Source organism: Thunnus albacares, chromosome 3 (genome assembly GCF_914725855.1).
Source record: "Thunnus albacares chromosome 3, fThuAlb1.1, whole genome shotgun sequence".
NCBI lineage: Eukaryota > Metazoa > Chordata > Actinopteri > Scombriformes > Scombridae > Thunnus > Thunnus albacares.
Window position 1 is genome coordinate 7062453 of NC_058108.1, and position 14111 is coordinate 7076563.

A 14111-nucleotide genomic window follows, 5' to 3' on the forward strand; every position below is an offset into this window, starting at 1 on the left:
ACAGTTTAACTCAGTAAACTCAGCTAATTTCTTTGTGTTGGCCATGTTTCGTCTAAATGTATCACTGAGGACCCCCCTAGCTACTCACACTGGGTAAATGAACTCAACTATTGTATGCCCTTAGAAAAGATCATGTGTAATGTAAGAGGTAATCCACAGAGATTTCTAAAAACATGGCAAGCCTGGATTGACATCCTAGAAATATGATCGGGTAAAGCTGTACTGCTTCACCACTTTTCTCTCTTTTTTATTATTGTAATTAATTTAATTGTATTTATTTACTTATTTTCCTTTTTATACCGACACTGCAATCCTCCTGTAGATTATGAGGTGCTTGTGTGTGTGTGTGTGTGTGTGTGTGTGTATTTGCTTGTATACATATGATTACCTACTTGGTAACTCACCAACGCTTATCTGTATATAAAAATTACTGGATGGAAGATGTGAATAACAGGCGGCATGTGTTTTGCGAATTGTAGACTGTATGCTGTAAAACAGGTTAAATGGAGTGCACTACTTGGCTGTGCCGAATATAGAATGCACCACTGATACACTGGAAAGTAGTCCATTATACTACGTATACCACGTAATAGAATTTGGAAGATGTGCTGCATAACTAAGTTGAACTCATTTTTCTTATTTTAATTTTTCCTTAATTTTATTTTTATTTCTTTTTCATATAAAACATGAAACAATAAAAACAATGTTAAAAAAAACACTAAACATCTTAGAGGCCAAGCGTAATAACATATTTTGTGTTTTCAAAGTGCGTTGTTAAAGTGTGTGCCCCGTCTCAGGAAGTGAGAGTAAACCTATTAATGCTAATATCCTGATCTGCCTCACAAACATATTCATAACTGTGACAGTAACGAGAGATGTTGTTACAGTAATACCTGGAATTGAGAAATTTTTGCACATCTACCATCCATTTGGCTGCGGTTCTGTCCTGAAATTCAGATCATTGCTGTAAAACGTTTCCTTAATTAGCTGAATCTACTCACAGATGGCTTGAGCAGAATGATCCTGAGGGGGAGGGGGGGGTTTGGGGAGGATGTATGGAAGATTTTTGACCACTGTGATATGTTCTTTAGTGAACTTCCGTGTACATAATGTATTTTCCACAGTCCTCCCTGCAGACTCACAAATGCCCATCCAGAGCATTAGCTGGTCCCAGTAGTTAGAATAATAGGACAGTCCTTAAAATAGATGTTTCCTGTATGAGCAGAGTCAGCGCAAAATCAACTATTTAATCTGTTTTTGTGATATTTTAGCTTGGTTTTCCATCATTTTAACATTTCCTTTTGTCTGAGCATTAGAATATTAGTTTCTGGTTTGTCATTTAACAGTGAGTAAGCAATAGCTTTTTGCTTTTTGGGTAAAAAAAATCTTCTTAATGTAGGTAATGTAGGTTAGTCAAAGTTTATGCTTCAGAATGGTTTTAGTTTATGATACTGTTGAAGGAGAGAAATTATACGCACATCATGTAGGTGTGAGGCTATTAGGAAGCAGTATCAATGAAAATTTACTCCAAGCCACAAAGTTTAATCTGTACGTTTCGATCCTAGTCGGGTCTTCGTCAGGCCAAAATGTTTAATCATTAAGACACAAATTATGATTCTAAGCAGAGTGTTCATATATGTCTGGAGGGGATCTTTAAATGAGCTGTGTATCACTATATTGTTGAAGAAATTATTAGCCCTGGCCCTTATGAGCAATGTAATGTATGGTTTGACACCTTCCCACGTCTCACCTTGAAAAACAGTTTTTCCTAAATTCTACATGTAATCCATCATATATTTCAAATGCAATTGTTAACCTCAAACATTTGTTTGTTTTCATATAGCCCTGGCTCTTCTGTAAAAAGAAAATGTGCAATACATCCATATACAGATGCAGCTGCCTAGAATTTCTGGCTGGTCCGTGACAGGTCCGTGACAGGTCCATGACAGGCCTTTACTTATCTGAACGGAATGAATGGATATATTCAGCTGGCAGCCGGCTGCGGGCGGCAATTCTGAGCGGCTGGTACTGTATGAAACCAATAAGAGACTGTAAGAAGCAGATAAATAGAAGTAGGACAAAAACACAGTAGATTAAGTGATAAGTGTTAGTGAAATTGTTTGAGTATTAAGATGAAAATCTATCCAAACCCTCAAATTCTATATTTTTCTAATACACAACTACAGTATGTTACAGCATACTAACCCGTCTTTATGTGAGCTGTCCATAACTAATATTCTCTGCCGCCTTAATCCTGCCATGCAGAGATACTGCAATATGTAAATACACACATGGAGCACAAGGGAGGGAGATGTATTCAGAGAGATTTTGAGATCAATCACACACAAGAATGAACATATACATTATTGGACATGTCTGCATGAGCAATACATTATTCATCAGCTGACAATCCCCAAAGGAAAGGACCTGTGTCGGTTGCTAATAAGACGACCTACTGGCCTTGCGGTCAGATATGATGCGGAATAATAACACAATGATATACATGAGCACACACACACACACACACACACACACACAGAGGAATTTGTTTTTATTTATTTGTCTGATATGTGTTTTTCAGCCAATGTTGAAATATGTCTTATTAGTCTACATCAGCTGCTGTGAAAGTCACCACAAACTGTCACTTATATGCAATACGTTTGATTTTAATGTCATCTAACTGTGGAGGAATGACAACTGTCTGAGCGCTCGATACTAAAATAGTGTCTTTCTCTCATACGGTGAATTGACACAATATATACTGACACTTATTTTGCTGACAGAATTCATTTAATAGGATCCACAGAGACAGAGATGATGAGACACAACAATTTGGCCTTTATATAAAACTTTTTGCTTTTTCTCATATTATACTGTTTGCTTTGGGCCCCTTGTGACAATTGCAACATTTTAAATTATGAGACAGGACTTCATAGGTGCAGTCATGTTCTGTGAAACAGATTCTCTTCTCAAGATAATTAGTTGATTTTCATTTTTGAGTCACCTGCGCTGCAAGCAAAAACACTGAACAACAACATATCCCTTCACCCACCCGCCTTTGTCTTTATGATATTCAGTTTTATCAGTATTTACAGTGTACAGTGCACTCTCTCACACTTCAAACAGAATATATTTCTGTCCTTGATCATAAAAGTCCATTAGGAATCCCTTTGTGAAAACTCTTGTTGGCTCCAGTGTGATTGAAATCTATCATGTTTAGAATCTATTGACCACACAATCCAGTCCAATTCAATCCATGTCTGAAGTGAATGTGAAATAAAAAACAAAACAAAACAAAAAACCCCACCAAATCTTGTTTCAATTTGCTCATTTTCACAATGCAATGAATGATAACTACTTCATTCCCTCATGTGGTGCTCTTTTCAACAATAAATCCACACACATTATGTTATGAAATGCATCTATGTCTCCTTACAATTGAAAACCCCTCTGGCGTATAAAAGGACTTTTCTAGTCAGTACATATTGTGCACTGTGTAAAAAAACTGCCTCTGTTCTTTCTGAAGAGCACTGTATGACTGAATAAATGTACAGCTGCATGGACAGTGACAGGAGCAGATTGGAGTGGTATGATCATTGTGATCTAGAGCAACTTTGGTTTATGTAAAACACCAAAGATCATTTTTGTTAAATTTTCATCCAATTAACTGACAGTGTGTCATGTACAAATTTTCTAAATGTCTACATGCAGGCAAATCAAGAGTTTAATTTTAATCTCCTTGCTGGATAAATCCAAATGAGGACATATTTCTCATTATACATTTAAATAATGTTCCACCCATATGTCTCCATTGTTCATGTACATTCAGACAGGAAACTCTGCTTAAAGAGGAGGAGGAAGAGGGTTGGCATGAAAAAAAGAGGAACGAATGTAATGCCTAATTTACACATTTCATGTAAAACCTGCAATATATTAATATTTTTATGTTTGGCCTTGGTCATTTCAAACCACAATAACTTAAACATTACAGCACAGCGTTCAGTCTCTCTGAAGATCAAAGTGCCTCTGCAAGGCTGTGTCAGCACAACAAGAGTCAGTAGTCTACAGGGAATCGCTCGGTTCTGCCTCCCTCCTGATCTCCATGAACAAGATGTCTTCATTGCTGTGTTCATTGTTTCAATGCTTTTCTGACTGCATTTGAATGATAGGAAATGCGTCAGAGGCATGCATGCTGTGGTCCACATTCAGTTTGATAAAAAATAAGAAAAAATAAACGACACTGAGAGGTTTATGTAGGAGAGTACCACAAGCATCCATTGCAGCAAACAGACACACGACACAAGTCGAAATCCAATGGCACCAGCAGAACAGATGAAAAGATGTGAGTAAAGTCAGTGTTGAAATGGCATTCCTCCATATGCACGCACGCACACACAAACACACACACACACACGCTCTCACACTGAACACCACTAGAATTTCATTTTAATTTATTTAATCATTCCTGATGTCTTAAGTCAGTAAGTGCTTTTTCACTCAAGGTCCCAAAACCAATAAATATTTATTTGCAGCGGCGCAGGTTGATACTTTACTTCCTGCGACAATGTGCAGCAGTGAAAAGCCTGATCAGTCTTGTCTTGTTGGCGCATGATGAACACTGATCCGAAACAGCGACTAGCACATTCAGTGAAAGTTTGTGTGATGAGGGCTCAGGGCAGGTCATCCTTCCACCGCCACTCAGACATTAGTCTCCTCTCCTTCCAGAGGGTAAGTGTTGCACTGCGCCCTCCCTTCCAGAAACACTTCCTCGATGGTAGTGCTGGCATGACTGGCGGTGCCTCGGTGTGGCAAGAAAGAGAACTGTAAGGTGTGTTTGCTCTTGGCGGGCCTGCCTTTCCCTGTCCCGTTGCTGTAGGAGACGACTAATCGGCGGTTCTCCTCGGGTGCGGCGGAGCAGGAAGGAGCTCTGTCATCCTTGTCGAGGTGAGGCGAGTCACCGCTGGGGTCACTGGCATTGTTGTCATGGAGATCGGGCAGATTGCCAGTGGCGATGCTGCCGCTCTTGATGTGTGGCGTTTGGCTGTGGGTGTGGCGGTACTCCTCATCAATGTCCTTACCCAGCTTCCATCTCTTCCACTTTTTCAGCATTTCGGACTGCACCTGGAGGATGAAGGGATAGCGGAGAGATAGCCGGCAACAGAGAGAGACACATGAAGATTGTGATGAAGATTAGATAAGACACTAAGCACTCTATTGGATGAATGTCTCCTGCTAAAGACTACATTTAAAAGTTTAGAGATTAGCAGACGGGTGATGTCGTTTCCACTTTGTAGACAAAAGAATAAAGTGGAGCTTGAACAAAGATGGAGCTTTTAGAGATAGGAAAGGACTGATAAAGGCCGGTAACAGGAACACTGATGATGAATAATATATCTTTTCTCCAAGGGGAAGAACTGTAGCAATGGCAGAAATTAAATTAAGGTGGTGCTAAACACGAAAACACATCCGTCTCACCTCTTTGTTGACAAAGCAGTACAGGATGGCAACGAGCAGGCCCTAAAAGAGAAGGTGGAGTTTTAGCATTTACATCACGACAGATACCAAAAAGTTTCTCAGTAGTTTTTTTTCTCTACATTGAAGGATATAATTATTTTATCTTTTTATTATCATGAAAAATTCCTGCAATATTGCCTTTGTAGAACTCGAAAAAGTGAAACTGAAAAAGTCATGACACATTGAAATATGTGTGTTATTTGTCCATTAGTTTACTCCAGGTCCATGTGTTACTCTTTCCCAAATGAAAAGTGACGAAACATTTTACAGTAAAAGAATATAAGAAGACATTTTAACACTGTAAATTAGAAGAAGTTAATCTTTGATGTAGAGCATTTATGTTAGATTTACCAAAAAGTACAGTAATGCTCTAAAAATGCCACAAAAGCAAGGTGATTGAACATATGAGAGTATACAGTTGCATATCGAGTGTTATTCTGAAGAAACTGCAGGCTTAGAAATGATATGCCTCACAAAAATATGACATAAAGACCTGGAAGGAGTTGAAAAGGAGGTCACAGAAGAGGCGAATGAGGCGCAGCAGGGAGCCTTTAGGGACGGACTCGTCGATGACGAAGGTGAAGAGGATGGCGTGGATCCCCAGCAGAGGGATGAGAGTCAGAGTGGACTTCGCTAATCTGGATCAGAGTAGGAATGTGGAAATGCAGGGAATATTTCTTCTTTATTTTTATCAGAGGAAACCAGAAATTCCTGCACACTGTTGGTCAGTGGTACTTATTTTATTGAGTTATGATGTAGATAAAAATGAATATGGTCTTCAGAACAAAAACTAGTTCAAACTAAACTAAAGGTGGTAAAATGTTAAAGTTACTCTGTGGAGTTTTTTTTTCTAAACTAAGTTTACATGTTACATGTTTACATTCACTGTTTCTCACCAAAACACATTCTGTGTATCCTTGAGGATTAATATATGTGTTGAATGTATTTCCAAACATTTGCAGAGCCAGAGTTTACATTCCTGTTTGCCTGCAAGCAGTTTTCTTCTTTCTTACCTTTATTGGCGCAGTGCTACATATTGCCACACATATTTCATGCTACATATTTCAGTCGGTATATTAGCATGAAACCATCGACAGGATGTGCATGTGCATCCTCGCATGTGTGCAAAACAGGGACCCACTCCTAAAAACATTAATCCATAGAGCACCAGCTCCAGCAGATACCCTGAAAACAGAAAACACTTGTCTCACCTGAACTTGTAATCAGTGTATCTCATCTGGTGAGCTCTGAGTTTAGACATCAGGATTTTGATAATTCGTATGAATATGAAGAAATTAATCTGAAACAAGAAGAGAAGAGAAGGGGAGTTAAATGGAGCCAAACAAATATGGAAAATATGTTCTGCAGATTTTTTGATGACAATATTTGTGACTTTTTGTGTTTGTGAGTGTGGTGAGAGAGAGATGGAGAGACTCCCTAAAATGTCCATTACTGGACTTATATTTTGTCTCTCTGTGATCTGTGAGACTTGACCTCCTGGCCACAAACACACACACACACACACACACACACACATTGTGATCTAGTGCAGAACCCTCGCTGATGACAGAGAACATTAATTATTACAACACTCATGTTATTAGCTCTCCAAGTTTGGTAACGTGTATATTTGTCTTGACAGATGTGTTTATGTGAATGTGTGTGCATGTGTGTGTGTGTGTGTGTGTGTGTATAGGTGCACACAAATAGAGTTTATTTAGGTGTGAATATGTGTGTGTGAGTGTGAACAATGGTTGAACTGCAGGCTTGTGTTTGGGATTTTTGCAGGATGACATGTAACATTACTTCTGTTATACAACTGAACAGAAATGATTTCAGCGATTCCAATAAAGAGGAGTTTTTTCCACAGAGTACATTTGACTTACACATTCCAGGAAATGTACGGGTTTTGTGTGTGTGTGTGCATGTACACGTACGCTTTTACATTAGGTCACAAAGGTCGCTACTGTTAATGTGTGTTCATAAGTGTGTCCATCCATAATGTTATTTGTCTCTATGGGAACAAGAGGCAGGAAACACACAAGAGGAATTCCATAACTTATTCTATCTTGTGTGTGTATGTGTGTGTGTTGCGTGAATGATACTAGATGTGAGACAGTGGGGGGAAATCAGAGGGAGGCAGAATGTGTGTGTGTGTGCGTGTGTGTGTGTGTATGTGTGTGTGTGTTTGTGTGTATGTGTGTGTTACAGATTATCATACCATAAAAAACAGATGTACATGCCTGGAAGTGCAAGAACAGCAATGAGAGTATATCATTGATAGTTCAGCCATATATGTCCAGCTTCCAATGAGGGGTGGGAATCTTCTCTGGAAGTTATATGATTTATTTGATTTGATTTCTAGAAGTCACAAATGAGTTAATTTGAAAATTCTCAGTTCAATAAGGCTTCGATCATTTGTTTCTGTGTATTAACTGCTGACTCTGGGCTCACATTATTGCTGAAGATGTTGAAGATGATTACAGTCACTTTAGTACGGAGGATTTCAAATGCTTAGCAAAATAAAATACACAACATTGTTTGTATTGTCTTTTTATGTACACTGTCAATATCAACAAATTTCTCTTCTGGACAACACTGAAACACTTTGTTTTCTGTGCTGTGGTTTTATTTTAATGTGGCATGGAAAATTCATGTCACAATGAAAAGCAATTAATTCAGTTATTAAAGACAAATTGGCAAAATTGGCATTAAAATGTTTTTCATTTAATTATTGCACAGTAAATACATACATATAAAGGAAATACAAATAACAGTGTGCATTGTATTTCACTTTATTTTGTGGTTTGACCTTTTTTTTTTTCATTTAGGCATTTTAGATCTTCTGTACCTTAGAGGACTAGTTTGATATTTTGGAAACTATGCTTATTCACTTTCTTGCCAAGAGTTAGATGAGCAGATCAGATTAATCTCACATCTGTATGCTAAATATGAAGCTACAGCTAGGAGCCAATTAACTTAGCTTAGTGTAAAGATTGGAAACAGGGGGAGACAGCTAGCCTGGCTCTGTCCAAAGGTAGAAAAAAAATCTGCCAAACAACACCTCTAAAGCTCAGTGTTTAAATGTTATTATATTGTTAGGGTAATAATAATCTGTACAGAGATCATATGCTGGACTATTTCTTGGCTGGTAACAGTGCTGACATGAGAGTGGTATCAGTCTTCTCATCTAATTCTCTGCAAGAAAGCAAATGAGCATATTTCCCAAAATTTCAAAGTATCCCTTTAATTTTCAAATAAAGTGCCCACTTTCAACACTTTTTTTCTGCTTGATCTGTACATAAAAGTCAGACAGTGACTCTGACTGAGATCAGTTAGCAGTTACTGTATGTTTCATATTGCATCAGACTAAAATCATGAGTAAAGTCCTGATGTAGTGCACAGCTGTAAGAGCTTGACATCATCAGCCATGACATGCTCTCTCTTCTCCATGAGATCTGAAATTGGTGCGGTGCTTGCCTTCGCTTCTGAAATCATTTTTACTTTATAACATTATAATGAAAAGCTACACTTGACTACAGAGTGGCACTCTGTTGACATAGAGTACTTAGCAGGGAGAGATCACATTGTTGTTAATGTGCGAGGAGTGATGTTAGGAATTTGTAAAATGATTCATAGTAGCAGAAGATGAGAATCTCAATTGTTAGGTGAGTTGATTTTTTTCTCCCAACACTACAGTACCTCCAGCACATTTTACACCTGCCTAATCCAGATACTGTTACACACACTTTTGATCATTTGGTATCTACCCACAGCAACATCTGTCAAGACACAGTTGGTGAGTGTTACCTGCAGCCTTTGTGTGTGGGTTTTTTTTGTGTGTGTGTGCATCTGTAGCTCGATCACATCCCAGAACACTTAAGACTTGAATATCCGTCATCGCATCCATCAGTTATAAACTCTCTAAGAGAAAACATGAGGCCAAGAGACAGACACACTGACAGACAGAAAGATAAACAGTCTTACCAGATAAGCAAACAGTATAGGAGAACGGATGATCCACCAATATCCCATGTTAACATTCCTCTCCCAGCACCTGCACACACACACACACACACACACACACACACACACACACACACACACACACACACACACACTATAACTTACTGCGGTTGTCATTGTGATTCTGATCTTTTTTCACTATAAAAAAACTAAAGCCTCCTCTCTCCTCACTGTCACAGATAAAATATGATAGATATATATTACTGCCTTTCATTTGATGCAAAAAAAAGGACCAAACTTACTCCTCATTCTCATACAGGTATTTCACTGTGATCCATGGCAACACGAATATGAGTGGTGCACCTGAGAATAAGAGAGGTAAAATGTGACTTTTAATGAGTTAAAGGTAAACTTTAGTATTTTTCAACCTGGACCCTATTTTTTCATCTTTTTTGTGTCTAAGTGACTAATGGGGACATCAATTTTTGAAATCAGCTAAATATTCAGCCATAACTTTGAAAATCTTTAAGATAACACTAAGCTATACTTTCTGTACTGGTAACGGTTATGTACCCAATTGGTCACTTAGACACAAAAAATGGGAAAATAGGGTCCAGGTTGAAAATTTTTTCCCTTTAACAAAAAAAGTAAAGATGGAAAGACTGTTGTCATTTTACCACATAATTGATGACAACACACATAATCCATTTGCTCCTCTAAAGCTCCGTATTTAGCGCACTCAGCTGATGTGTACAATAAATTATTATGATGAAATTGTTTTATTATATCATTACCCAAGATGCATCATTAAACATTGTTTTTTTTTAATCATAATATCAAAATCTCATTATCTCAAGACATCTAATTATATTCTCTTCTTACGCAATGAAGACTTGAAAGCTCTCTAATACAGAAAACTGCGTCCAACCTTGATTTACAGCGAATAAAATCAAGATAGACAGACACTTGGGACAAATTAGAAATGTGGCAAGACCATGGTTTGTTATCTCCAAACAAGTAGGGGTTTATAAGCCATAATAATGGGAAAACAATGTTTGAGATTTCAAGATAACTATATATTTAAATTGTTATCTCACAATAGCAGACTGAATGCATTATATATTTAGAGATGTTAAAAAAGTGACATTGTGATATCAAGACAACAGGCCTAAAACAATTACGATCAACCACAGCTCTGCGCTTTGTACGTTTTTTAAAAAATAATGTGCCCTGAGGATTCATACATTTTAAATAATATGATATGATAATAAAATCTGCAGTACCTAAATTAACTTTCTAATTCTGGTTTAGCTGAACAACCTGTCGCAGTGAATTTTAGTTGCTCACGGTCATATATGGCAAACCATATTTATTTTCACCGTCTCATGATTATGAATCAAATATCTGATCATCTTCAAATCCGTGGTTTTGTCAGTGGACAAAAGTCTTGATGTGCCTGCTCGTGCATTCACCTTGAGTTGTCATTTCAGAGCCTGTCATGCCACACCTGCCCACTAGATGCCCTCTGAGATATCTGTCATCTCTGTGAATCACCTGACTCACCCTGAGAACAGTCACCTGTCTACACAGCTGCTCTGTATTTATTCATTAGTCTGTTTACCCACCTGTTAACCATTCTGGTACCTGACTGACTTCCTGTTGAGGTTTGATGATAAACATAGCCACTGAAGCAGCTGATTACTGATAACCAGCGAGGAACAGTTTAGATCTACATGATTAATGAAGCCAGCGGTGTGAGGTTATTATTGATAGATTTCAGTTTTGGTTCTTACCCCAGCCGATGGCCAGGTAAATGTAGAAGTACTTCTTCTCGCTGAACACGGTAATGACCAGCAGGCTGTGCAGGTAGATGCCCTCCACCAGTAGCCAGTAGTTGTTGGCCATTACGCTGTACTGCATCATCACCATGGCACCACGACACCACGTCACAGCCTGACACACATCACAGGACGAGGATAAGGACACAAACAATGAGACAAAACTCCACCGAGATCAAATAAATATAAAAGATAAAGATAAATGTCAAATGGTCTGCTGCAGTTCAGTTCAATAGAGTCCAAATCAGACCACAATACTCGTATCTTGTCTGACGTCAGAGGACAAGGATCACTGTCCAACACACACAGAATAAAACAATATTTGATTCTGGCATCCGCATATATTTTCCCATTTGTTCACCACATTGTCTGTTGAACCACAACATAAGAGCTACCGATCACATTCACAGGACATTTGAATTGCCTATCGCTTATATTTAATGTGGATCGATGCAGATGCAATGCCATTTTATATGAGATACATTTCTCTCCAGTGCAAATGTAGAGCAGTTTGGCAAGAAAGAAACAAGTCGAACTTGAAAACTATGTGAACATTGTTGATTTCCTCTCCCCCTCTGACATCAAACATATCAGTTTCACAATTTTTTTTAGTATTTTTGTGTATTTTCTTTATGAACTATTGATGATATAGTACGTGACTGTCATTACAAATAGAAACATTCTCATTCATTATTCATTTTTCATTCATTCACCTCATTTTTCCAGGGAATGCCACTTGATCCAAACAACAAGAACAATGTTTGTCAAAGCTCCCACTTTATATCAGCTATATGCAGCTTTGATGTGTCTAAGCACACACGATCAATTCCTGATCAGTGCCTCATTGAGCTGTTAATAATGAGTGATGGTTATAGAATTGAAAAATGACATGTATGGGCTGGTATGTCAAAAAAGAGGTTCTGTCATATGTTCTGTCATAGAAAAATGCAGATATTCAAGACTATATGGCATGGTTACTGTATGTTGTGCAAATTTGTGTCTGTTATTACCGACATTATATTATTATCACAAGATTTTGCTGTCATGCAAAATAGCTGCATATGAGTATTCATAGCAGATGAGGTTGGTGTGGTGTGTTTGCTCTAACCGGTATGTTAACCCAGGCCTGGGTGTTGCTGCTCCTGTGCTCCAGTGTGAGGGTCAGCAGGGCATCTTTAACCAGGATGGATACGGCTCTCAGGATGAAGGAGGCAAACAAGTTCATGTGGATGTTGTTTCTCATACAGTGGAGCTTCCTGTTGCAGAGTGACAGAGCGTGTGATGGCTTTTCACTTTGATGTGCTGTGTTCTCTACTCTGCATGCAGCAGTTGTTCTCCCTTCATTTGTTTCTAGTTTTGTTCTTTTCCATTGAACTCCGTCACTTTCTCCTTCCTTCCTTCCTTTCCTTCCCTCCTTTCTCCCACCATCTTTTTTCCTTACTTTGTTTCCATCATTGGAAACAAAGTTTTCCCTCCTTTTTATGCACCTATCATTCAGTGCAGTCCTTTCTTTCTTTCTTTCTTTTTCTTTCTGTCTTTTTTCCTTGGATCCCTTTTTCCTTTTTCCCATTGTCTGTTTCCCTCTTCATTCTTTCATTTCTTTCCTTTTTCCTTCCCTTTCCTCCATCCTTCCTTCGCTCCCTTCTTCGATCTTTCTTTTCTTTGTTTTATCTCTCTCTCCTTTCATTCATTGCTTTCTTTTTCCTGCTCTTTTATTCCGTGTCATCCTTTCCTTCCTGCCTTCCACCCTTCCTTCCTTTCTTTCTTTAATCAGTTGCCTCTTTCCTTTTTCTCATCGTTCATCACTCCTTACTTGCATCCATTCCTTCCCTCTTTCCTTTCATTCTTTTATCCATTCCTCCTATTCATTCCCTTACATGTCCTACCTGAAGGTGATGAGGATTGCCAGGGCCAGTAGCAGAGCTCCCAGAGAGAGCGAGTATCCCACTGTATACATGATCCGAAACTGACTGAGGATGCGGCCATACTGCTGCTGCAGAGCCAACAGGAGAAACAGTCAGTTACATCCACGCATTTCCTTTATACACACACACACACACACACACACACACACACACACACACACACAACACACCGTCGATTAGATTTGGCACAAAAAATGTTAAAAGGGTCCAAATGTTTATTTAGACAGATGGGGGTCATTTTCACACGCTGACTCATTACAGATTGTGTCAAGTAAAAGTGTCAAGTCAGGTACAGTCACAATATTATCCAACCATCTGCTACTCCATGCGGCTTCAAACATGAAAACAGTTTGCACACGTGGAAGGCCGGACTCACACAATCTCTGGCACAGACATGCACACACAAACACACAGTACAGTATACACACACCTCACCTGCCCAGGGTCGTCCTCACATTCGCTGGTATTCTTTTGTGCCCATCGACCGTCTTTACCGCAGACTCTGTAGACCAGACCCTGCTGGACTGTTCACACAGAGACATGTATTATGAGATTTTATAATTGAATGCCACATTATTCAGAATGCACTGAGCACTGAATGTCCCATTATGGCATGGATAGTTTATAACTAAATATTAAAGGAGGATAGGTTCACAATTTTTCAAGTTTCTCCTGAAAGAACAGTAAACATTAAACACTGAAACATGTTTTTCTCATTGTAATCATTCCTCCTGTTCATACTGGCCACAAAGAAATCCCTTCATAATGTACTTTCAGTGTGAGTGATGGTGGACAAACTCCACAGCCCTACTTCCTTCCAAACTTCAAAATTGTGAACCTATCCTTTAAGTTACATTCTGTATCTGAA

General features: G+C 38.6%; 1 protein-coding gene across 1 annotated transcript in view; it reads right to left on the minus strand.

Moving 5' to 3' along the window:
• Window positions 1-2778: 2778 nt before the first annotated feature.
• gcgrb (glucagon receptor b) overlaps window positions 2779-14111 on the minus strand; it is a 55494-nt gene continuing 44161 nt past the window's right edge. The window contains exons 5-14 of the mRNA XM_044339729.1: window positions 13679-13767; window positions 13205-13311; window positions 12427-12574; window positions 11274-11433; window positions 9783-9843; window positions 9502-9571; window positions 6726-6814; window positions 6008-6152; window positions 5476-5517; window positions 2779-5121 (exon numbers count right to left, since the gene is read on the minus strand). Coding sequence (XP_044195664.1) covers window positions 4699-5121; window positions 5476-5517; window positions 6008-6152; window positions 6726-6814; window positions 9502-9571; window positions 9783-9843; window positions 11274-11433; window positions 12427-12574; window positions 13205-13311; window positions 13679-13767 — 1334 coding nt within the window. The 3' untranslated portion in view covers window positions 2779-4698. The remainder of the gene's footprint in view (window positions 5122-5475; window positions 5518-6007; window positions 6153-6725; window positions 6815-9501; window positions 9572-9782; window positions 9844-11273; window positions 11434-12426; window positions 12575-13204; window positions 13312-13678; window positions 13768-14111) is intronic.